General features: G+C 37.1%; 1 protein-coding gene and 1 pseudogene across 3 annotated transcripts in view; both read right to left on the minus strand.

Moving 5' to 3' along the window:
* The window catches only part of LOC309665790 (sugar phosphate exchanger 3 pseudogene), a 306,970-nt pseudogene that overhangs the window by 218,314 nt on the left and 62,664 nt on the right, over positions 1-25,992 (minus strand). The window lies entirely within an intron of this gene.
* Positions 4,239-25,992, minus strand: part of CCDC126 (coiled-coil domain containing 126) — a 46,365-nt gene continuing 24,611 nt past the window's right edge. For both annotated transcript variants that reach the window (XM_082472520.1, XM_082472521.1), the window contains one exon: positions 4,239-10,193. In XM_082472520.1, coding sequence (XP_082328646.1) covers positions 10,009-10,193 — 185 coding nt within the window. In that variant the 3' untranslated portion in view covers positions 4,239-10,008. The remainder of the gene's footprint in view (positions 10,194-25,992) is intronic.

Raw genomic sequence — 25,992 nt, forward strand, 5'->3', positions numbered from 1 at the left:
TATGGAACCCAAACGTTAAAGCAATAAACATAACCAAGCTGGTGCAAATGATTTTCAACGCTTGATTTCGGTATGTTGAATATGTCGGCTATCTCCCACGTGGTATAATGTTGATTGTTCTCAATTAATGTCTCAATTTGATCGCTATCAACTTCAGCTGGTCTACCCGACCGTGGAGAATCATCCAGCGAGAAATCTCCAGCACAAAACTTCACAAACCACTTTTGACATGTTCGATCAGTCACAGCACCTTCTCCACACATTGCACAAATCTTTTTTTGCATTTCAGTTGTGCTTTCCCTTTTCTCGAAATAATAAAGCATAATATGCCAAAAATGTTGTTTTTTCTTCCATCTTCAATATTAAAACGGACACACAAAAATCCACCAATTTTGATGTTTTTCTTTTCAATGCACGCTGATATGACAGCCGTCACAATACAATCTAAAAAAATTGTTTCCAATGAAGTTAAAGACAACTAAGCGCTACTAGAACCATCGTAGGGAAAAACCCGAACGAACCTTTTGGCCAGCCCAATACAACAAAACACATATAAAGCCTCTGCAAGGAAACTTACAAAAGTTTACTGAGAAACTTTAAAGAACACCTTAATAAATTTTGAAAGTTACCATATTTGCGGAATGAAAGACTCAGTATTTTAAAGATTTCAATTCTTTCCAATTCATAGTTTGAATTTATTCCCAAAGTTTTTGTTCTTAAGCTGAAAATCATTACACATTAAATTGAAATAACAAATAAATTCATTTGTTAACTCATTCAACAAACATTTACTATGTGCTAGTTACTGTGCTGGGTGCTAGGAACCTGACGGTCTCTGAATATACAGAAAGGCCTCCTACTTTAGAATGGTAGTGAGGGAAGGTCTCTCTGTAGAAGTGGCATTCAGTTCAGACTTGAAGAATTTCTCAAGAAAAAGCCACTCGTGCAAAGACCTGGGAGAAGCGTAATCGGACAGAGGGAACAGTGTGAATGAGCGACTAAATGCATGAAGCAGGGACAAGTCAAAATGGGATTCCAGAGAAAAGGGCGATCTCTTAAGGCTGGGAACGGAAAACTTGGAATACTAAGTAGGTAAAACTTGAAAAGCACATTGGAAAAACTAATCGTACTCAAACCAAAGAGAGTAAGGGAAAGGCATTCCAGGCAAGGAAATGGAAAAGAACAAATCTGAACTACATGATATAAAATAGGGCAGCCAAAGCCTGACAATAGCATTGTTTCATAGTTGTGACTATTTCTGGGCTCGGCTTCATCTGCTTGGAATTCCAACAGGACATTGTAAGATGGTGAAGGGTCCCAGCTGTGCCTAGAATTGGGACACTACTTCTATGCAGCCAGCCCTCATGCCTTATCATCAGCAAGAAATACTAGTTATCTTGGTTTTGCAGAGGCGAAGAATACTTTCCATCTAGCCTTCTGGGTTGTGAAGAAACCAGTTCTCCCCACCTTAGCATCAGTGTATGTAAAGTGAAGACTCTCTGAAGAAAGGTGTAGAAGGTATAACTTAAGTCTTCCCCAAGCTCATTATTTCCCTGATAATGTTAACTGAGCACTAATCGACAGTAAGAAAAACTTCCCCCTTTCAGAGCTGTGGCCTTGGTTTCCTTTTTAGCCTTAGGAAAAATTTATTTCTAGAAACAGAAGGCAGAGTGACCACTTATGCAGTCTCCAAGTCCCTCAGCTGAGGCTCTGTTAGAAGTCACTTGTTTTAATCAAAGAAAGAGCTACCTGTCTTCTGCTGTTAACCATGGTTATTTAGCACTGTATTTAAACTCAATATTGTTTTTAACACATGATATTTAGGAAAAAAGGTAAGAAGAATTAAGTCATGCGAAGAGACAAAAAGTGATTTTTAATTAAAACTATCAATATTCATACCACCTTCCCTGGGAGAGTTTATTTCCAAGCACCACTTAGGTACTTTCCAAGGCAGAAAATGACAGCAGCCAGCAGAGAAAAAGAAAACAAACTATATTAATATGTCAACCCTCCAACCCCCTACTTCTGCCTGCCTTTCTCCTCCAACTGTGTCTTTGCCTGGAAGCTAAAAGGAGGAGGCCATTTTTAGCTAAAATGCACTCTTACAGTTCACAACAAGCATTCTTTACATTCATTCTATTTTTAAATACATCAGCTTCAGGGGAAGACCAGAGAAAGAGTTGCCCTGTTATTATATAGGACAAGTAATAATGAAGATGCTAAAAAGAGGATTTCCACGCAAGTTTTTCCTCGCTTCTCCACGGAGAGATCAATTCCAGTCTGATTATCAGTGCATGGACCATGTGCAGTAGGCAGCAGTCTTCCAGAGAAAGAAAAAAGATGGACCCAGAGCTTCCGCAATTTAAAATGCTCTCAAATCAACAGGGAAGCTTTGGAGAAATGGCTAGAGGATTTTTAGGCTCAGACAGTATTTTAGAAAACTCAGAGATATTCTGTGAAACGCTTAGGTCAGACACATCAAGTCAATATCAAGACAATCTGAGGCTCCTTTAAAAGTCATCAAATGATACATCTGTGAAACCCAAAGACATTACAAAGGGCAAAATAATAGACCAAGAATGTGGTCTTGAATCCCACTCTGTCTAGCCTCCAATAAGTGGAAATACTTTGGCCCCAGGAAGTCCCTAACCTAAGCCTTGCAAATAATATCTTAGTACTAGACTTGACATTGATGGAGAACTGCCGTAGGTGAGTTGATAGTGCCCTGAATCCCATGCTGGATACAAAAAAATGGCCTTAATGAGGAGACTGAGAAGATTCTCTTCACACTGGAGAATATGCACTAAGCCGATTCCTGGCTTCCCTTTATTCCAAGACAGGATGTAAGAGCCGCTATCGTGGCAGGCGTGTTCATAAGCTCCCAAATACCATGGCATGTGTTCATCTCCCGTCATCCCCAAACCCAGTCATCCTGGGCCATCAGCCTGGGTGGGGTTACCACCAATGCCTGGGGGCCCAACACATACTGTGTGACGCCTTTGCAGACTCTGTGCGCTCTGCTGACCCAGGCCGTTGAGGACACAGTGAGGAGATCTCTCTTGGATCAGAGCAGAGAAGTCTGTAAGTCTCGGGGACAAGATTAGGGGAGGGAAGGGGAATGCTTGAGCTTATTTAAGCCCAGATTGGCAGAACAGCTGGTAAGGCACGGTGGTCAAGAGCACAGACTCTGTAGACCAACCCTTCTGGGTCTGAATCTCTGCTGTGCAGTTTAAAAGATCTGTGAAAATGGGGGTAACAGAACCTACCTCACAAAGCTGTTCTGCATATTAAAACAAGACATTGTACAAGATGAGCACAGTGCAGGGCACAGCCCTTAGTAAACGCTCCATAACTGTTACTGTAATGATCTCATTACATGAGGGATATTATTAAAAATAAATTCTCCAAATCCTTCCTGCTCTAAATCCTTCCTCCCAGAGCATTTTGTGGTTTTGAACAGTTTTAATATACAAGCTGTAGAGTCTCTTTCAGGAGGCAGGGGCCAGTGGCCCCTCTCACCTGGCAGAGGGCCCCTTTCTGGCCTCTCCTGATTCAATCATCCACTCAAGGTTTAGGGCCTGAAACTCCTAGTTCAGATTTGAAGAAAAGAATAACAGGGGATTTTTTCCTCCTTTTCAAACTCATGAAGATGAAAAACAAACAAGCAAACAAAAAACACATTTACCTCAAAATTGAACATAATCTGTTATGGGTAAATTCCCAAACACCAGTGGTTCAAAATGTTTCCTCTCCTCAAGCTTTCTTATTATATCTCATATCACCATTCCACTTAAAAACAATCCTCAGAACCATAGTTTACTTCTTTGCCTGAAAAAAATCAGTATTAACTATTAATGTCTAATCGGTATGAGACAGTAAAGAAAGAGTGGGTGGGTGGATGAATTAAGCACCTGAGAAAGCTAAATGAAAAATAATGATTTATTTAAATGAATGATGATGCTAATCAACACTTAGAAGCAACGTGAAGTTACACTTGACCTAATAAGGACTCACTGGAGGTCCTAAACTCATTCAGGAAAGATGTCTGAAAGATACTAACATTGATAAAATCCAAAAAAAAACACAATAATTTAAAAAAATCTTTATGGCTTAACTTCCTTACCTAAATACACACTAATATTACTGATTCGTTTTAAGCCAAAAGCTATAAAATAACAAACCTGATCTGATTAAGCACAAGTTTGACTACTAACCAATCCCCTCCCCGTTCTCTAACCCTCAGTCTTTTCCTTACTTCGCAAAATAGTTCTAGCCTGCTGCTCATGATATAAAACAAAGCCTGAGGATGATCACCAGTTTTGGATTTTCTCTGTTCTTCCAGTAGAGATATTTCAACACTTTATTTTGTCTCCCCCAAATGGATATTAACCACACTTTATTAGGTTGCCCTCTAGCATCTAGACAACAAGGAATAATGGAAAGAGGTCAGGCTTTAGATTTGTCCCACACCAAGGTCTAAATCTTTTATATGCAACCAAAGTGCCCAATAATTGAGTGAAAGGTATATCAACTGTGATATTCATTTCACACAATGAAATAACCATGAAAGTTATACACTTACTGACTTGGAAATAAGTTCATGATATGTTGTACAAAAAGAATGTCTTTTTTTAATATAAAGGTATAGATGCACAAAGCAAAAAGTGTAAAATGGCTGAGGAACTTGTATTAACAAATATTTATCAGGCACCTATTATGTGCCAGACACATAATGTATATGTGTACACAACTGTATATGCCCAGGTTATATCAGTGAATTAGACTCTAATTCACTCGAAAACCTATGCGACACGGCAAAAGCAGTTCTAAGAGGGAAGTTTATAGCAATGCAATCTTCCCTCAGGAAACGAGAAAAATCTCAAATAAACAATCTAACCTTACACCTACAGCAACTAGAGAAAGAAGAACAAACAAAACCCAAGTTAATAGAAGAAAGAAATCATAAAGATCAGAGCAGAAATAAATGAAATAGAGATGAAGAAAACAATAGAAAAGATCAATGAAACTAACAGCCGGTTCTTTGAAAAGATAAACAAAATTCATAAACCTTTAGCCAGACTCATCAAGAAAAAGAGAGAGAGGGCTCAAATCAATAAAATTAGAAATGAAAAAGGAGCAATTCCCTGGTGGCGCAGTGGTTAAGAATCCACATGCCAATGTAGGGGACACAGGTTCGAGCCCTGGTCCAGGAAGATCCCACATGCCGCAGAGCAACTAAGCCCGTGTGCCGCAACTACTGAAGCACGCACGCCTAGAGCCGTTTAAAACTTATTGTAGCCTTAATGTACAGAACAAAATGACTTACAAGCAAATTTTGTTAGCAGTAGCTAGAGAATGGGTAACTGACCAGTCTGGTGAATGTAGTGGTAGTCCCGCAGCTGGTCCTTCTTGTGGCGTTTCTAAAAGAGCTCCCAACGAAGATCCACCTTGTCGGCTATCAGGTAAAATAAAAGAACATATTCTAGAAGAAATAATACCCACAGGACTAACAAAAAATGCCGCCGGAAAGTGTAGAGTCTGCTCTTCCAGGGGAAAGTGCAGTGAAACACAGTATATTTGTAATAGATGTTCTGTTCCCCTGAACAGAGGTGCCTGCTATACTACCTATTACACTCTAATGAAGTATTAGAACGCTTTAGTATGACATGTACGAAGTTTCAAATAAATACATTAAGTGCAAAAAAAGTTGTTGATATTTACTCAAACGCGGGTGTTTCAATATTCACTTACATTACAAATCGCCAGCCACAGGTGTTAGTTTCTGCAAAAATCCCATGGTCGATAATGTGTTAATACACAGAAATTGGTTGCATTTCTATACACTAACAACGAAAGATCAGAAAGAAAAATTAAAGAAACAACCCATTTACCATCATATCAAAAAGAATAAAACACCTAGGAATAAACTTACCTGAGGAGGCAAACAACCTGTACTCCGAAAACTGTAAGATGCTGATAAAAGAAATCAAAGATGATATGAACAGATGGAGAGGTATACCATGTTCTTTGATTGCAGGAATCAATATGGTCAAAATGACTATACTACCCAAGGCAATCAACAGATTCAATACAATCCCCATCAAATTACCAATGGCACTTTTCACAGAACTAGAACAAAAAATCTTAAAATTTGTATGGAGACACAAAAGACCCCAAATAGCCAAAGCAATCTTGAGAAAGAAAAACAGAGCTGGAGGAATCAGGCTCCCTGACTTCAGACTATACTACAAAGCTATAGTCATCAAAACAGTATGGTACTGGCACCAACAACAGAAATATAAATCAATGGAACAGGATAGAAAACCCAGAAATAAACCCACGAACCTATGGTCAATTAATCTATAACAAAGGAGGCAAGACTATACAATGGAGAAAAGACAGTCTCTTCAATAAATGGTACTGGGAAAACTGGATAGCTACATGCAAAAAGATGAAATTAGAACATTCTTTAACACCACACACAAAAATAAACTCCAAATGGATTAAAGACCTAAATGTAAGACTGGATACTATAAAACTCTTAGAGGAATATATAGGCAGAACACTCTCTGACATAAATCACAGCATATCTTTTTTTGATCTGTCTCCTAGAGTAATGAAAATAAAAACAAAATTAAACAAATGGGACCTAATTAAACTCAAAATCTTTTGCACAGCAAAGGAAACCATAAGCAAAACAAAAAGACAACCCACAGAATGGGAGAAAATATTTGCAAACGATGCAACTGACAAGGGATTTAATATCTCCAAAATTTACAAACAGCTCATGCAGCTCAATATGAAAAAAACAAACAACCCAATCAAAAAATGGGTAGAAGACCTAAATAGACATTTCTCCAAAGAAGACATGCAGATGGCCAAGAGGCACATAAAAAGATGTTCAACACTGATAATTATTAGAGAAATGCAAATCAAAACTATGATATCACCTCACACCAGTCAGAATGGCCATCATCATAAAGTCTACAAAAAATAAATCCTGGAGAGAGTGTGGAGAAAAAAAAACCCTCCTACACTGTTAGTGGAAATGTAAACTGGTGCAGCCACAGTATGGAGGTTCCTTAAAAAACTAAAAATAGAGCTACCATAAGATCCAGCAATCCCACTCCTGGGCATATATCTGAGAAAAACATGGTTTGAAAGGATACATGTGGGACTTCCCTGGTGGCACAGTGGTTAAGAATCTGCCTGCTAATGCAGGGGACACGGGTTCAAGCCCTGGTCCGGGAAGATCCCACATGCCGCAGAGCAACGAAGCCCGTGCGCCACAACTACTGCGCCTGTGCTCTAGAGCCCACGAGCCAGAACTACTGAAGCCTGCATGCCAAGCACCTGTGATCTGCAACAAGAGAAGCCACCACAGTGAGAAGCCCATGCACTGCAATGAAAAGTAGCCCCCGCTCACCGCAACTAGACAAAGCCCACATGCAGCAACAAAGACACAATGCAGCCAAAAATCAACTAATTAATTAATTAATTTTTTAAAAAAAGAAAGGATACATGCACCCCAATGTTCACTGCAGCACTGTTTACAATAGCCAAGACATGGAAGCAACCTAAATGTCCATCAACAGAGGAGTGGATAAAGAAGGTGTGTTAGATATATACAGTGGAATATTATTCAGCCATTAAAATGAATGAAATAATGCCATTTGCAGCAACACAGCTGGACCTGGAGATTATCATACTAAGTGAAGTAAGTCAGACAGAGAAAGATAAATATATGATATCAGATTATAAGTGAAATCTAAAAAAAAGAAAAAAAGATACAAATGAACTTATTTACATAACAGACACAGACTCACAGACTTAGAGAACAAACTTATGGTTAACAGGAAGGAAGGGTGGGGGGTAGGGACAGATTGGGAGTTTGGGATTGACGTGTATACAATGCTATTAAAATAGATAACCAACAAGGACCTACTGTATAGCACAGGGAACTCTGCTCTATACTCTGTAATAACCTAAATGGGAAAAGAATTTGAAAAAGAACATATACATGTTTATGTATAACTGAATTACTATGCTGTACACCTGAAACACATTATTAATCAACTATACTCCAATATAAAATAAAAATTTAAGTTTAAATTTAAAAAAAACTCAACAGTAAACTTCGATTTGACAGTACAAGCCTAGGAACCACCTCCAAACACAATCCCCAGATTTGTTCCCATCAATCCCTAAACTCAGACTCTCCTAACCTGAACAAGGCAATCTTCCATTTTTCTCTTTTGAAACAGCTATCTGGAATTCATGGAACAAAACCCAAATTATCTAAGATTCCTTTTAATCATTTACCATTTATTAAATGCACAATCACCATTAAAGAAAAAACTTATGATAATACTTTAAAGTACAAATAATACATTTTATTTCATCCCTGAAAACAAAAACAAAAAACAAAAATGTCAGCATCTAATGAGAGACTGAACAATTATTCCAAACTTTACCTGGAAATGGTATATAAATAATTTCTTCACATAAAGGTAGGGTACAGGGAAGAGTCTGGAAAGATACCTTTCATGAAATATTTTCTCATACTTACTTTAATAAAACATTATAATTATTGCTACTATGTCTGATAGTACATTGTAATAATGAACAATACAATATCTAAAACTAAATTCAATACAGTCTAAACCTAGAAGCTAGCTGCACTTAAGCAGTTGTTATAGAGAATAAATACTATGAAACATAGGGCACCATATGGCAATTAAATTTGCTACAAGGTAAATTTAAATAAAGGTGTACTTTGCTCTATAGTAGAATTACCCAAGATTAAGATCTCCTGTGCTATATAGAATAGCTGTTTTCCTGAAAAGATAGTCCATCTTCATAATTTAAATTATATTTTAAACATTCTTAATTATTTTTAAGTGTTCATTATATAAAATGAGTATCTAACGTATCTATTATACAAATCCAAAATTTCATAAAGCAGGATAGTCTACGTACTATAACGTTACCATTTTCCAAGCAATTTAATGCAACACAAATACTTTTATTATGTACATCTGGCTAAAGTCCTTAAGAGTCCCAGTCTCACAAATAACTCAGTTTCTCTCTCCCTTGCCAATATAATATAAGCAAAAATTACGAAAATATGGAAATAATGTGCTTTCTTGACAACATAATCAAAGGGTTACACTTTTAAATTAACATTCTTGTACATGAAAATCATGAATTAATACTTATTTTTAATCTCATCATAAAAATCTTTTATTCTTCAGAACATAAGTATATAAGAAAATGTTACGTATGAGATTAGAGATTACTATTTTAATGTTACTTAATTGTCCCAATGTTTAGAATAGGTTACGAACAGTGGCTACTACCCATTTCAAGATTATACTCTTATAAATGTAATTTTTAAAAATATACAATAATTAACCTCCAGTTATTCTGAAGGGATAGTGCAAATGAAGACATTCTTTGGGTCATGATTTCAAAACATTATTTTCAACATTATACTTCCTTTCTCTCTGCTCATAATCTGAATAACAAAATATAGTAAGTACTGGAAGTAAGCACATTTTCTAATAGTATTAGTCAAACAGTCACATCTACTGATAACAAACGACAGAATGATTCAGTAACAATATTCTTCACTTGTCTGAAAAACATGTTATATATTTAAATAAATATTTTATAGAAATGAATCCATGTCTTTCAGTGTTTTTGTTTCAACTTGATCTCAAACACAAAGATTTATACAAAGATCACCTACCTGCTTACTACATCAACCATGTTACCAAATTCCCTTTAAGGATATAGTACAGCGTTGAAGAGTTGTGCCTGAAAGCAAACTAATAACTTTTAAAATTTATATACAGAATTAGAGTTCCATGAATCCAGCATATTCCTTGAAAATGCGTAGAGGTTTTACTGTAAAGTATTACTCTATGCTAGCCAGCGGTATAAAAGCTTTTCTGCCATAGGATATAATCCACGGTGAACGTAGCAGCACAAGCTGATCTTCAACTGCTATCTAATGCTGCCTGATGCATTTATCCTTTTATTTGTCGTCACTGGCACCAGGTTCCCACTAGTACCATTGGTAGTGTTGGTTGCTGAGCCGTTCACAACAATATAGTCGACTTTGTTCTCCAGCTTTACCAAACGTTGTAAAATGTCATCCAAAAGGACAGCAATTGTTCTTTTTAGATCAGCTAGGGGAAAAAAAAAATGAGAATAAACCATATTAAATACTGATAGAGCACTTAATATTTGTGTTTTCATAGTACGAGGGGAAAAGTGAACAATTATCGAGTCATCCAAAAGAAAATATACGAGAGGGAAAGCACTCATTACCACACACAGAAAAAGCCTAACTGTTTTAATGAATAGCATCACATGCAGAGCTTCTTAATGGAATTTCAGAGTTATAAATGTGGGGAAACTCACTTTTCTAGTGCAATAAAACAGATTTAAAGGCTGGTTTAAAATGTTAGTCCCTCTGTAAGGAACCCATTTACTTTGAGTTTCTTAGTCTGTAAAGACGACTGTGGACTAGGCAGGTAAGGTAAAAAACTAGCTGAGCTAAGTAAGAAATTCAAGGAAATGAAGAAACAAGAAACCTGGAACCTCCACAGGCTGAAGTGTAGGGACAGCCTAGGATCCAGAGCAGATGCCAGGAACCTGATCAGTGCAGTACAGATACTAGTTCTGACTAGAAAATGATGGGGAAGACTGTATCTTCTAATCTCTCTGGGAGGTTAAAGGGTTTCAGTAGAACTTACCTGATAAGAATGAAATTTTGACCCTTTGCTTCCTTAGAATCCTCTTTTCTCAGGTTTCCCAATGGCACCTAACACATATTATGTATTCAGTCAGTGGCAACTAATATTGTTATTTTTTGTTGATCCTGGACCAAAAAAGGCAGCTCAAACCCTAATCTGTGATCAGGAGAAAAATCATTTAACAACAACTCATAAAGTTGCTGATGGTTCTGTTACTAAGCTATCAGAAAAAGCAGAAGCAGAAGAAGAAACAGATAAATTGGACTTCATCAAAATTTAAAACTTTTGGACATCAAAAGATATTATCCAGAAAGTAAAAAGACAATCTAGAGAATGGAAGACAATATTTGCAAATCATAGATCTGACAAGGGCTTAGTATCAAGAACATATAAAGAACTCCTAAACCCAACAACAAAAAGATAAACCACTCAATTTTTAAAATCAGCAAAGGACTTGAATAAACATTTCTCCAAAGAAGATACGCAAATGAACAATAAGCACATGAAAAGATACCCAACGTCACAATGAAATACCACTTTACGTCTACTAGGATGGCTATAATCAAAGAAAAGGAAAATAAGCATTGGCAAAAATGTGAAGAAATTGGGACACTCATACACTGCTGGTGGGGATATAGAATGGCACAGCCACCACAGAAAATAGTTCGGCAGTTTCTCAAAAAGCTAAACATAAAATGACCATGTGACCCAGTAATTCCACTCCTAGGTATCTACCCCAAAAAAGTGAAAGCAGAGACTCAAAGAGATACTTGCACACCAATGTTTATTTCAGAATTATTCACAATAGCCAAAAGGTGGAAACAACCTAAGTGTCCATCAGTAGATCAAAAGATCAACAAAATGTGGTATTAACATACAGGGAATATTATTTAGCCATAAAAAGGAATGACATTCTGATACATGATACAAAATGGATGAACCTTGAAGACATTATGCAAAGTGAAATAAGCCAGACAAAAAAAGGACAAATACTGTATGATTCCACTTATTTGGACTACCTAGAATAGAAAAACACGTAGAGACAGAAGGTAGATTAGAGGTTACCAAAGACCAGGGGAAGGGGGGAATGGCAAGTTACTGCTTAATGGTAAGGTTACAGAGTTTCTTGTTTGGAGGGATGCAAGTTTTAGGTAGTAGTGATGGCTGTACAACATTGAATATAATTAATGCCACTGAACTGTACACCTAAAAATGGTTAAGATGGAAGGGCTTCCCTGGTGGTGCAGTGGTTAAGAAGCCACCTGCCAATGCAGGGGACACAGGTTCAAGCCCTGGTCTGGGAAGATCCCACATGCCGTGGAGCAACTAAGCTTGTGCACCACAGCTACTGAGCCTGCGCTCTATAGCCCGCGAGCCACAACTACTGAAGCCCGCGTGCCTAGAGACTGTGCTCTGCAACAAGAGAAGCCACCGCAATGAGAAGCCCATGCATCGCAACGAAGAGTAGCCCCTGCTCACTGCAAGTAGAGAAAGCCCGCGTGCAGCAACGAAGACCCAACGCAGCCAAAAATAAACAAATAAAATAAATTTTTTTTAAAAAAATGGTTAAGATGGCAAATTTTATGTTACATACATTTTACCATAATTTTCTTAAAGTGAAAAAAGCAAAACAGATTTCAGAAAGGAGTAGTGAGAGTAGTGGTAGCAGGTGGTTGTAAAAAGTGATTAGAAATAAACCAACAAAAAAATCAATGTAATATAAAGTGAGGGGAAAAACTATTTGGAGAAAGTCCAGTGATGGAGGAAATCAAGCAGTGTATCTTTCGGCATCATTCATCATGAACACTTAAATATTCTAGTTTAGTGGGTATGCACAGAAGAAAAGTATAAGAAAAATTCTTTGATAAGAAGTATTTAGGGATAAAATGTCATGATATATACAACTTGTTTCAACTGGTACCCCCTAAAAGCATATATATTTGTATAGAGAAGGAAAGATAAAAATACAGAAAACTTTTTAGCAAATGATGAATCTAGAGAAAAGATATATGATGTTTACCACATAATTTTCCCTAACTTTCTGTAGACTGAGAATTTTCAAAATAAAAGATTAGGGAGAGGGGGCGTTTCTTTATTAAGACCTTTCAATCAAGAGTTATAATAGTATTTGGTAAGTTAAAAAATATATATTTTAAAGAATCTTCCAGCAACAAGACTAAAAGATAACTGCTGGATCTGTTTTTCCCTGGCAGCCACCTCATGTATAACATTTGAAGAAGTAGGCAACCCAGGCCAGAGAAGGCTACATAGAATAGACTGGGGTGGGGAGCTTACCATCATGTTAACATAAAATGAAGCTAAAGCCCTCAGAGGTTTGACACCAAGCTGAAGTGCAACATGAATTATAAAGGTACAGCCTCCTCACTGATTAGTTATAGTTAGGAATAGCAATTAAAGGAAAAGTTGGGGTTCTTTAAAATCAAATACAAACAAATTTATTGTAATGTATGTGTATTTTATATATATATATATTTGTGTCTGTATATATATACATATATATGTATATGTGCACATCAGGGTTTTATTTTCATACATTATTTAATATTTTCATTAGTAATGAGGATTAAATGATACATAAGGCTTAGCTCAATGTGTGGTACACAATAAGGTCTCAACAAACCTTACTTGTTATTAGTTGTTGTAATATTCAGTAAACATGTCTATTTTTTTCTGTATAAAATAGATTGAAAAAGTAAACATTTTTAGCAGGTAGGAAAACTAGAATTCAGACCCCAGTCTTTCGCTTCCAAGGCCCCAAACTCAGGGTTCTCCACTACAACACAGATGCAAAAAGAATACATATATATATTTTTACCTCTATGGTGTCTAAATGGTGAGTAGATATACTGTATCTCATGATTTTTTTTTTTAACATTTTCAATGTTTTTAATTTTGGAAAATTTCAAACATACACAAGCAGAGATAGAACAGTATAATGAGTACTCATGGACCTAATTCTCATCACTTGGCTTTCACAATGAACAGTATTTTGCCATTCTTGGTTCATCTCTCCCCTTCCACCTTTTTTCTCCAACAGTATTTTAAGTCAAATCCCAGACATCATGTCATTTCACTGTAAATTCTTCAGAATGCACCTTTAACTTTTAAAGAACTTAACCATTGTGCTATGATCATGCTTAAAAAAATTTATAGTAATTTCTTAATTTAAGTAGTTTAATACCTGGTCCATATCCAGATTTTCCTGATTACCTGAAAAATGTCTTCTTACAGTTGATTTGTTTGAATCAGGTTTCAAATGAAATCTACACATTGCATTTGACTATTGCTTCTTTAGAGGAAATGTATATATATCTTCAGCCTACCACAATAATTTTTCCCTTTTATGTTATTACTTTCTACATGCATACACTTTTTTTTTTTCCACACACACACACTGTCAGGTTTTTTTATTACAAATAATTTGGGTTATAACAGTGACAAAGGCCACTACGTTTCCAATCTAAAATCCATGTAGCATATATCTGAGCTTCCTGCTTATATTTTATTACGATGCTGCAGAATAGTGGTGTCCACAGCCTTCGATAAATGCTTACACCAATTCTCTTTGGAAAAATTCATTTTATTTTAAACTTATAATTTGTAAGTTAAGTAATCAGTTTTCCATCAAAAAAGTACTCAAAGGAAAAGTTGGGTTTAATCAGAAACAACTATATATTACTTTAACAATGTTCTAAATTATCATATATCCTCCTTTCAAATTTTCTAAAATCAGTTGTTTTAATAAAATATTTTAGAAGACTAAGAAATCTAAATTACTTTGCTCAATGATATAAAATCAGTTAGTTGAAAAACCACAATGATCCCTTTGAACATAACAAAACTCACCCTTTCTCTAGATTCACATTACAATTTTCTGCTTACATTTCATGTGACTATATAGTTATGGGAATCATATGTTTACACTATATGGGAGTCCACAGTACTTCCCCACAAAGCCCTATCACTGAAAGTGCTAGCAATAAGAACTCCTACAACAGGACCCGGTTCAGAACCCCTAAAAACAACCTGGAAGTGGAAGACCATACTATATCCTTTTACTCAGCTCATCCAGCTTGATGCTTTATCACATAGTAGACAGTCAACAAATGTTGGAAATGAACATTTGCTGAATGTCTGATTCATGTTTGGTAGGCGGTATCATGGTTGAGATTAACATGAAGAATCAGACTTAGGAAATAAAACCCTTTAAGGTTGCTCTGCTCCTGCTTTAAGTTTCCCTACTCTGGGAGAAGAAATCAAATAGTTTAAGGGAAAAACAACAAAAAACAGGCTAATACAAAGGCACATAAGAACACACATACTATCAAAATAGCACCTAGCCCAATTATTTCACAGTATACAAAAATCAAAAGGAGGATATAATGGAATCTAAAAAATAAAACAAACGAATGAATATGACAAAACAAAACAAAAAAGGAGGTTACAATGCTATTAAATATACTAAAGATATTGGATATAAAAAGATTCTTGCTACAATAAACATAATCAGAGATTGTGAGGCACAGCAGGAAGCCACTATCATCCCAAGCCTAAGGAACAGAGGGAAAAATCAGTAATGTTACAACAGCCCAAGTCCAAGGACACCTAGTGGAATACAGAGCCAAGGAGGCAGTCTGGCAGAAGCTGGCGCTACAAAGGAGACATCACTTGAGGCAGAAAGGGAGAAAAATACCCTAGCTTCTCTTTTCCTCCTACATTCCGAATTCCTGCCAGTACTTCTCATTGGCTGAACCCAGGCAGTAGCTAGTTGATTTAGGAACTGAGAAAGTGCCACCTACTTAGAATCACCCTCCCTTGAGATACAAAACAGAGAAAAGTAAAGGAATAAATCTGAAGGCAACCAGGAAAAGGACCAGCACAAACATCAAGTACACATGCCTTTGTGGACCCCATACTTATAGGTCTCTGTTGATTTATCTCTTATTTACATCTCAATAGGTTTTATTATTTGTATTCTTAATGTGAAGAGAGGCAGATACAAATAAAAATAGCCATGTGTACACAAAAAAGAAATTCAATTGTAGTAAAATGCAAAAATGACTAATGAAAATAAAATACATAAGTGTGGGACTTCCCTGGTGGCACAGTGGTTAAGAATCCACCTGCCAATGCAGGGGACACAAGTTTGATCCCTGGTCCGGGAAGATCCCACATGCCACAAAGCAGCTAAGCCCATGAGCCACAACTACTGAGTCCACATGCCACAACTACTGAAGCCCACATACCTAGAGCCTGTGCTCCACAACAAGAGAAGTCACCGCAATGAGAAGCCAGCGCACCTCAATGAAGGGTAGCCCCCGCTCACCACAACTAGAGAAAGCCCACACACAGCAACAAAGACCCAAAGCAGCCATTAAAAAAAAAAAAAAAAAAAAAAAAAAAAAAAACAGAAGTGTTTAAAGTATCTAAGTCAAAAACTTTTCCTTATTAAAATTTTTCAAATTCAAATTAATATTTTACCACCACTAACATCTGCTTAATTGTACAAGGGAGAAAACTTAGAAGTCACTTCTTGATTATCAAAGTGAATTACTCACTGTAAAGTTTTATTATGAAGCTAGCAATAAAACAAGAATGCTTCCTAAGCAATACGAACGAATTCAAATATCAGAGCAAACTGCTAGGTAAAAGTGGTTTCAAAAGCCTCATAAACTCTGTAATTAAATGTACATTAATTGTTTAGTCCTTTACATTTTTAATACAGCTACCTTCTCCTACTGAGTGCTGAATAAATTATATCATTTAACAAATATTTTATTACTTCCCTACTTAAGGCTGCAAGGCATACTGTTTAGGTCTCATGAGTAGATTGACATGTTCTCATCAAACTTTAAATACAAATTAAATGCCTAGGTACATAAAATAAGCCTAATTTTTCTTAAATGAGAAAACAAAAGCTAGATAATGGATTTGACTAAATAATACAAATCATGAATAATCTACATTTTAAATAGCCACATTAAAACCATTTCTAATAGGAATTCTGAGATTGACTTCCCTCTAACTTGTTTAGAATATAAGGACTATTCATTTTACAGGTTTGTTTAGGTTTTTTTTTTCTTAATTGGTAAATAACTTATTTTGAGATAACTGTACATTTACATATAGTTGCAAGAGATAACAAATACAGAAATTCCTGTACCCTTTACCCAGTTTCCCCCAACAGTGACATCTTGTAAAACTACATACATCACAACTACAGTACTGACGCTGGTACAGTCAAGATGCAGAATATTTCCTTCACCACAACAATCCCTGTGTTGCCCTTTTACAGTAACCCCCACCTCCCTCTCATTAGCCTGTTAATATGATGGAATACACTGATCAATTTTTTTTTTTTTTTTACGCCTGCCATGTGGCATGTGGGATCTTAGTTCCCCAACCAGGTCTTGAACCTGTGCCCCCTGCATTGGGAGCATGGAGTTTAACCACTGGGCTGCCAGGGAAGTCCCTACACTGATTGATTTTTTAAAATTAAACCAGCCTTGCATCCCTGGAATAAATGCCACTTGGTCACAGTATTTAATTCTTTTTTTTTTTTAGGGTCATACATATAACCTTTTAATCACTTATTTGAAATGCATATAAAATAAATTGCCATAATTTTTTTTTTTCTTAAACAACAGAAATTTATTTTTCCCCAGTCTGGAGACAGGAAGCCCAAGATCAAAGCTATGGCAGGTTTAGTTTCTCCAGAGGCATCTCTCCTTAGCTTGCAGATGGGTATCTTCTCACTGTGTCCTCATGTGGCCTTTTTTCTGTGCATGCATCTCATGTCTATTTCTCTTCTTATAAGGACACCAGTCCTATTGATAAGGGTCCCAAACTTCTATGTGTGTCATTATATCCGCAGTGAATCTCTTATAGACAGCATATAATTAAATCCTGGGTTTTTTAAAAATCCATTCTGCCAATCTATGTATTTTGATTAGGGAGTTTAATCCATTTATTTATTTTTTCTTTTTTTGATTTTTTGATTTTTTTTTAAATTTCATTTTACTTATTTTTTTATACAGCAGGTTCTTATTAGTCATCAATTTTATACACACCAGTGTATACATGTCAATCCCAATCGCCCAATTCATCACACCACCATGCCCACCCCCCACAGCTTTCCCCCCTTGGTGTCCATACGTTTGTTCTCTACCTCTGTGTCTCAATTTCTACCCTGCTAACCGGTTCATCTGTACCATTTTTCTAGGTTACACATACATGCATTAATATGCGATATTTGTTTTTCTCTTTCTGACTTCCTTCACTCTCTATGACAGTCTCTAGATCCATCCACGTCTCTACAAATGACCCAATTTCGTTCCTTTTAATGGCTGAGTAATATTCCACTGTATATATGTACCACAACTTCTTTATCCATTTGTCTGTCGATGGGCATTTAGGTTGCTTCCACGACCTGGCTATTGTAAACAGTACTGCAGTGAACATTGGGGTGCATGTGTCTTTTTGAATTATGGTTTTCTCTGGGTATATGCCCAGTAGTGGGATTGCTGGGTCATACAGTAATTCTATTTTTAGTTTTTTAAGGAATCTCCATACTGTTCTCCATAGTGGCTGTATCAATTTACATTCCCACCAACACTGCAAGAGGGTTCCCTTTTCTCCACACCCTCTCCAGCATTTGTTGTTTCTAGATTTTCTGATGATGGCCATTCTAACTGGTATGAGGTGATGCCTCATTGTAGTTTTGATTTGCATTTCTCTAATAATTAGTGATGTTGAGCAGCTTTTCATGTGCTTCTTGGCCATCTGTATGTCTTCTTTGGAGAAATGTCTATTTAGGTCTTCTGCCCATTTTGGGATTGGGGTGTTTGTTTCTTTAATATTGAGCTCAATGAGCTGTTTATATATTTTGGAGATTAATCCTTTGTCCGTTGATTCGTTTGCAAATATTTTCTCCCATTCTGAGGGTTGTCTTTTCCTCTTGTTTACGCTTTGCTTTGCTGTGCAAAAGCTTTGAAGTTTCATTAGGTCCCATTTGTTTATTTTTGTTTTTATTTCCATTACTCTAGGAGGTGGATCAAAAAAGATCTTGCTGTGATTTATGTCAGAGTGTTCTTCCTATGTTTTCCTCTAAGAGTTTTATAGTGTCCACTCTTACATTTAGGTCTCGAATCCACTTTGATTTTATTTTTGTGTATGGTGTTAGGGAGTGTTCTAATTTCACTCTTTTACATGTAGCTGTCCAGTTTTCCCAGCACCACTTATTGAAGGGACTGTCTTTTCTCTATTGTATATCCTTGCCTCCTTTGTCATAGATTAGTTGACCATAGGTGTGGATTTCTCTCTGGGCTTTCTATCTTGTTCCATTGACCTATGTTTCTGTTTTTGTGCCAGTACCATATTGTCTTGATTACTGTAGCTTCGTAATATATTCTGAAGTCAGGGAGTCTGATTCCTCCAGCTCCATTTCTTTCCTTCAAGACTGCTATGACTATTTGGGGTCTTTTGTGTCTCCATACAAATTTTAAGATTTTTTGTTCTAGTTCCATAAAACATGCCATTGGTAATTTGATAGGGATTGCATTGAATCCGTAGATTGCTTTCGGTAGTATAGTCATTTTCACAATATTGATTCTTCTAATCCCAGAACATGGTATATCTCTCCACCTGTTGGTATCATCTTTAATTTCTTTCATCAGTGTCTTACAGTTTTCTGCATACAGGTCTTTTGTCTCCTTAGGTAGGTTTATTCCCAGGTATTTTATTCTTTTTGTTGCAATGGTAAATGGGAGTGTTTCCTTAATTTCCCTTTCAGATTTTTCAACATTAGAGTATAGGAATGCAAGAGATTTCTGTGCATTAATTTTGTATCCTGCAACTTTACCAAATTCATTGATGAGCTCTACTAGCTTTCTGGTGGCATCTTTAGGATTCTCTATGTATAGTATCATGTCATCTGCAAACAGTGACAGTTTTACTTCTTCTTTTCCAATTTGTATCCCTTTTCTTTTTCTTCTCTGATTGCTGTGGCTAGGACTTCCAAAATTATGTTGAATAATAGTGGTGAGAGTGGACATCCTTGTCTTGTTCCTGATCTTAGAGGAAATGCTTTCAGTTTTTCACCATTGAAAATGATGTTTGCTGTGGGTTTGTCGTATATGGCATTTATTATGTTGAGGTAGGTTCCCTCTATGCCCACTTTCTGGAGAGTTTTTATCATAAATGGGTGTTGAATTTTGTCAAAAGCTTTTTCTGCATCTATTGAGATGATCATATGGTTTTTATTCTTCAATTTGTTAATATGGTGTATCACATTGATTGATTTCCACATATTGAAGAATCCTTGCATCCCTGGGATAAATCCCACTTGATCATGCTGTATGATCCTTTTAATGTGTTGTTGGATTCTGTTTGCTAGTATTCTGTTGAGGATTTTTGCATCTATATTCATCAGTGATATTGGTCTGTAATTTTCTTTTTTTGTAGTATCTTTGTCTGGTTTTGGTATCAGGGTGATGGTGGGCTCATAGAATGAGTTTGGGAGTGTTCCTTCCTCTACAAATTTTTGGAAGAGTTTGAGAAGGATGGGTGTTAGCTCTTCTCTAAATGTTTGATAGAGTTCACCTGTGAAGCCATCTGGTTCTGGACTTTTGTTTGTTGGAAGATTTTAAATCACAGTTTCAATTTCATTACTTGTGATTGGTCTGTTCATATTTTCTGTTTCTTCCTGGTTCAGTCTTGGAAGATTATACCTTTCTAAGAATTTGTCCATTTCTTCCAGGTTGTCCATTTTATTGGCATAGAGTTGCTTGTAGTAGTCTCTTAGGATGCTTTGTATTTCTGCCGTGTCTGTTGTAACTTCTCCTTTTTCATTTCTAATTTTATTGATTCGAGTGCTCTCCCTCTTTTTCTTGATGAGTCTGGCTAATGGTTTTTCAATTTTGTTTATATTCTCAAAGAACCAGCTTTTAGTTTTATTGATCTTTGCTATTGTTTTGTTTCTATTTATTTCTGCTCTGTTCTTTATGATTTCTTTCCTTCTGCTAACTTTCGGTTTTGTTTGTTCTTCTTTCTCTATAGTTTCTTTAGGTGTAAGGTTAGATTGTTTGAGATTTTTCTTGTTTCTTGAGGTAGGCTTGTATAGCTATAAACTTCCCTCTTAGAACTGCTTTTGCTGCATCCTAGAGGTTTTGGATCATCCTGTTTTCATTGTCATTTGTCTCTAGGTATTTTTTGATTTCCTCTTTGATTTCTTCAGTGATCTCTTGCTTACTTAGTAACGTATTGTTTAGCCTCCATGTGTTTGTGTTTTTTACGTTTTTTTCTCTGTAATTCATTTCTAATCTCATAGCATTGTGGTCAGAAAAGATGCTTGATATGATTTCAATTTTCTTAAATGTACTGAGGCTTGATTTGTGACCCAAGATGTGATCTATCCTGGAAAATGTTCTGTGCGTACTGGAGAAGAAAGTGTAATCTGTTGTTTTTGGATGGAATGTCCTATAAATATCAAATCTATCTGGTCTATTGTGTCATTTAAAGCTTCTGTTTCCTTATTTATTTTCATTTTGGATGATCTGTCCATTGGTGTGAGATGTTAAAGTCCCCCACTATTATTGTGTTACTGTCGATTTCCTCTTTTATAGCTGTTAGCAGTTGCCTTATGTATTGAGGTGCTCCTATGTTGGGTGCATATATATTTATAATTGTTATATCTTCTTCTTGGATTGATCCCTTGATCATTATGTAGTGTCCTTCCTTGTCTCTTACAATATTCTTTATGTTAAAGTCTATTATATCTGATACAAGTATTGCTGCACCAGCTTTCTTTTGATTTCCATTTGCATAGAATATCTTTTTCCATCCCCTCACTTTCAGTCTGTATGTGTCCCTAGGTTTGAAGTGGGTTTCTTATAGACAGCATATAGATGGGTCTTATTTTTGTATCCATTCAGCAAGCCTGTGTCTTTCGGGTGGAGCATTTTAATCCATTCACGTTTAAGGTAATTATTGATATGTATGTTCCTATCACCATTTTCTTAATTGCTTTGGGTTTGTTTTTGTAGGTCCTTTTCTTCTCTTGTGTTTCCCACTTAGAGAAGTTCCTTTAGCATTTGTTGTAGAGCTGGTGTGGTGGTGCTGAATTCTCTTAGCTTTTGCTTGTTTATAAGGCTTTTGATTTCTCCGTTGAATCTGAATGAGATCCTTGCCAGGTAGAGTAATCTTGGTTGTAGGTTCTTCCCTTTCATCACTTTAAGTATATCATGCCACTCCCTTCTGGCTTGTAGAGTTTCTGCTGAGAAATCAGCTGTTAACCTTATGGGAGTTCCCTTGTATGTTATTTGACGTTCTTCCCTTGCTGCTTTCAATAATTTTTCTTTGTCTTTAATTTTTGCCCATTTGATTACTATGTGTCTCGGCACGTTTCTCCTTGGGTTTATCCTGTATGGGACTCTCTGCGCTTCCTGGACTTGGGTGGCTATTTCCTTTCCCACGTTAGGGAAGTTTTCAACTATAATCTCTTCAAATATTTTCTCTGGTCCTTTCTCTCTCTCTTCTCCTTCTGGGACCCCTATAATGCGAAATGTTGTTGTGTTTAATGTTGTCCCAGAAGTCTCTTAGGTTGTCTTCATTTCTTTTCATTCTTTTTTCTTTATTCTGTTCCGCAGCAGTGAATTCCATCATTCTGTCTTCCAGGTCATTTGTCTGTTCTTTTGCCTCAGTTATTCTGCTATTGATTCCTTCTAGTGTAGTTTTCATTTCAGTTATTGTATTGTTCATCTCTGTTTGTTCTTTAATTCTTCTAAGTCTTTGTTAAACATTTCTTGCATCTTCTCGATCTTTGCCTCCATTCTTTTTCCGAGGTCCTGGATCATCTTCCCCATCATTATTCTGAATTCTTTTTCTGGAAGGTTACCTATCTCCACTGCATTTAGTTGTTTTTCTGGGGTTTTATCTTGTTCCTTCATCTGATACACAGCTCTCTGCCTTTTCATTTCGTCCATCTTTCTGTGAATGTGGTTTTTGTTCCACAGGCTGCAGGACTGTAGTTCCTCTTGCTTCTGCTTTCTGCCCTCTGGTGGATGAGGCTATCTAAGAGGCTTGTGCAAGTTTCCTGATGGGAGGGACTGGTGGTGTGCAGAGCTCAGTAAAACTTTAATCTGCTTGACTGCTGATGTGTGGGGCTGCCTTCCCTCCCTGTTGGTTGTTTGGCTTGAGGCAACCCAACACTGGAGTCTACCTGGGCTCTTTGGTGGGGCTAATGGCCAACTCTGGGAGGGCTCACGCCAAGGAGTACTTCCTGGAACTTCTGCTGCCAGTGTCCTTGTCCCCACGGTGAGCCACAACCCCCCCCCCACCGCCTCTGCCGGAGACCCTCCAACACTAGCAGGTAGGTCTGGTTCAGTCTCCCCTGGGGTCGCTGCTCCTTCCCCGGGTCCCAATGTGCACACTACTTTGTGTGTGCCCTCCAAGAGTGGAGTCTCTGTTTCCCTCAGTCCTGTAGAAGTCCTGCAATCAAATCCCACTAGCCTTCAAACTCTGATTCTCTAGGAATTCCTCCTCCCGTTGCCGGACCCCCCAGTTGGGAAGCCTGACGTGGGACTCAGAACATTCACTCCAGTGGGTGGACTTCTGTGGTATAAGTGTTCTCCAGTCTGTGAGTCACCCACCCAGCAGTTATGGGATTTGATTTTACTGTGACTGCACCACTCCTACCATCTCATTGTGGCTTCTCCTTTGTCTTTGGATGTGGGGTATCTTTTTTGGTGAGTTCCAGTGTCTTCCTGTCGATGACTGTCCAGCAGCTAGTTGTGATTCTGGTGTTCTCACAAGAGGGAGTGAGAGCACGTCCTTTTACTCTGCCATCTTGGTTCAGGGCTCATCTTAATTCTTTTTATGTGTTGTTGAATTCCGTTTGCTAAGTTTTTCCTAAGGATCTACACATCTATATTCATGAGGGGTATTGGTCTGTAGTTTTTAATTACCTATACTGTCTTTGGTTTTGGTGTAAAGATAATACTAGCTTCATAACTGAACTGGGAAGTGTTCCCTCCCCTTCTATTTTCTGAAAATGACTGTGTAGTATTTATACTAATTCCTATTAAAATTTCTTTTTTTTTAATGAAATTTTTAAAAAATTTTATTTTTAATTTATTTTTGGCTGCGTTGGGTCTTCGTTGCTGTGTGCGGGCTTTCTCTAGTTGTGGCGAGTGGGGGCTACTCTTCGTTGCAGTGCGCAGGCTTCTCATTGCAGTGGCTTCTCTTGTTGCAGAGCACGGGCTCTAGGCACGCGAGCTTCAGTAGTTGCAGCACATGGGCCCTAGAGTGTGCTGGCTTCAGTAGTTGTGGCACATGGTCTCAGTAGTTGTGGCCCACAAGCCCTAGAGCACAGGCTCAACAGCTGTGGCACACGGGCTTAGTTGCTCTGTGGCATGTGGGATCTTCCCAGACCAGGGATCAAACACGTGTCCCCTGCATTGGCAGGTGGATTCTTAACCACTGTGCCACCAGGGAAGTCCCCTATTAAAATTTCTGATAGAATTCTCCAGTGAAACCATCTGGGCCTGAAGATTTCTTTTTTGTAAGTTCCTGAACTATAAAGTCAATTTCCCTAACAGTTACAGACATATCTTGCTTTATTCCACTTTGCAAATATTGCATTTTTTACAAATTGACAGTCTGTGGCAACCCTGTGCCAAGTGAGTCTATCGGTGTCATCTTTCCAACAGCATCTGCTCTCTTCATGTCTCTGTGTCACATTTTGGTAATTCTTGCAATACTTCAAACTTTTTCATTATTACTGTATTTGTTATGGTGATCTGCAATCAGATGTGCAGATGTGGTAGCAACAGCAAGAGAACTAGAATTAGAAGTGGAGACTGAAGATGTAACTGAAATCATGCAATCTCATGATAAAAAAAAAACTTTAATGAATGAGGAGTTGCTTCTTATGGATGAGCAAAGAAAGCGGTTTCCTGACATGGAGTCTACTCCGGGTGAAGACGCTGTGAAGACTGTTGAAATGACAAAAAAAGGATTTAGAATATTACATAATCTTAGTTGATAAAGCAGCAGCAGGCTTTGAGGACTTACTCTAATACTGAAAGAAGTTCTGTGGTGGGTAAAACACTATCAAAGAGCATTGCATCAAACAGCATTGCATGCTACAGAGAAATCATTTGTCAAAGAGTCAAGTGATGCGGCAAACTTCATTGCTGTCTTATCTTAAGAAACTGCCACAGCCTCCCCACCCTTCAGCAGCCACGGACATCAAGGCAAGACCCTCCACCAGTTAAAAAAAAAAAATTATGACTTGCTGAAGGCTCAGATGGTTAGCATTTTTTAGCAATAAAGTACTTTTTAATTAAGGTGGGTACATTTGGTTTTTGGTTTTTTAGACATAATGCTATCGCACATTTAATAAACTATAGTGTAAACATAACTTTTACATGCGCTGGGAAACCAAAAACTTCGAGTGACTTGCTTTATCGCGGTAGTCTGGAACCGAGTATCTCTGAGGTATGCCTGTATACGGCTATTCAAATCATCTATTCCATACTGGGTGAGTATGCTGGTTTGTGGTTTTTGAGAAACTGACCCCTTTCATGTAAGTTATAGTGTTTACGTGTAGAGCTGTTCATAATAGTCTCTTATTATGCTTTTGATGTCTGCAGGGTCTGCAGTGACATTCACTTTTTCATTCCTGATATTGGCAACTTATCTTTTTTTGTTCAGTGTTGCTAGAAGTTTGTCAGTTTTTTTCCCCACCTTTCAAAAGAAAAGCTGTTACACTGATTTTCTCTGTTTTTCTTTCCATTTCATTTATTTCTGTTCTTATCTTGATCACTTCCTTCCTTCTGCTTTGATCTGTTTTGCTCAAGAACCTAGGTTCTTGAGGTGGGTGGGAGCTTAGATTATGGATTTAAGACTTTTCCTCTTTTCTAAAGTATGCACTCTTTTCTAAGGTATGTACTTTTCTAAAGTAAACTTCCCTCTCAGCATGCTTTAGCTGTGTCCCACAATTTTTATGTTGTATTTTCATTTAGATCAGTGCATTTTTAAAAATTTCCCTTGAGACTTCCTCTTTAACTTACAGATTATTTAGAAGTGTGTTATTTAATTTCTAATTATTTGGAGATTTTCCTATTATCACTCTGTTATTAATTTCTAGTTGGAGTTCAATGCAGTCACAGAATACACTCTTTATGATTTCAATTCTTCTAAATTTGTT

This window comes from Balaenoptera physalus, assembly GCF_965194825.1.
Source record: "Balaenoptera physalus genome assembly, chromosome: 8".
NCBI lineage: Eukaryota > Metazoa > Chordata > Mammalia > Artiodactyla > Balaenopteridae > Balaenoptera > Balaenoptera physalus.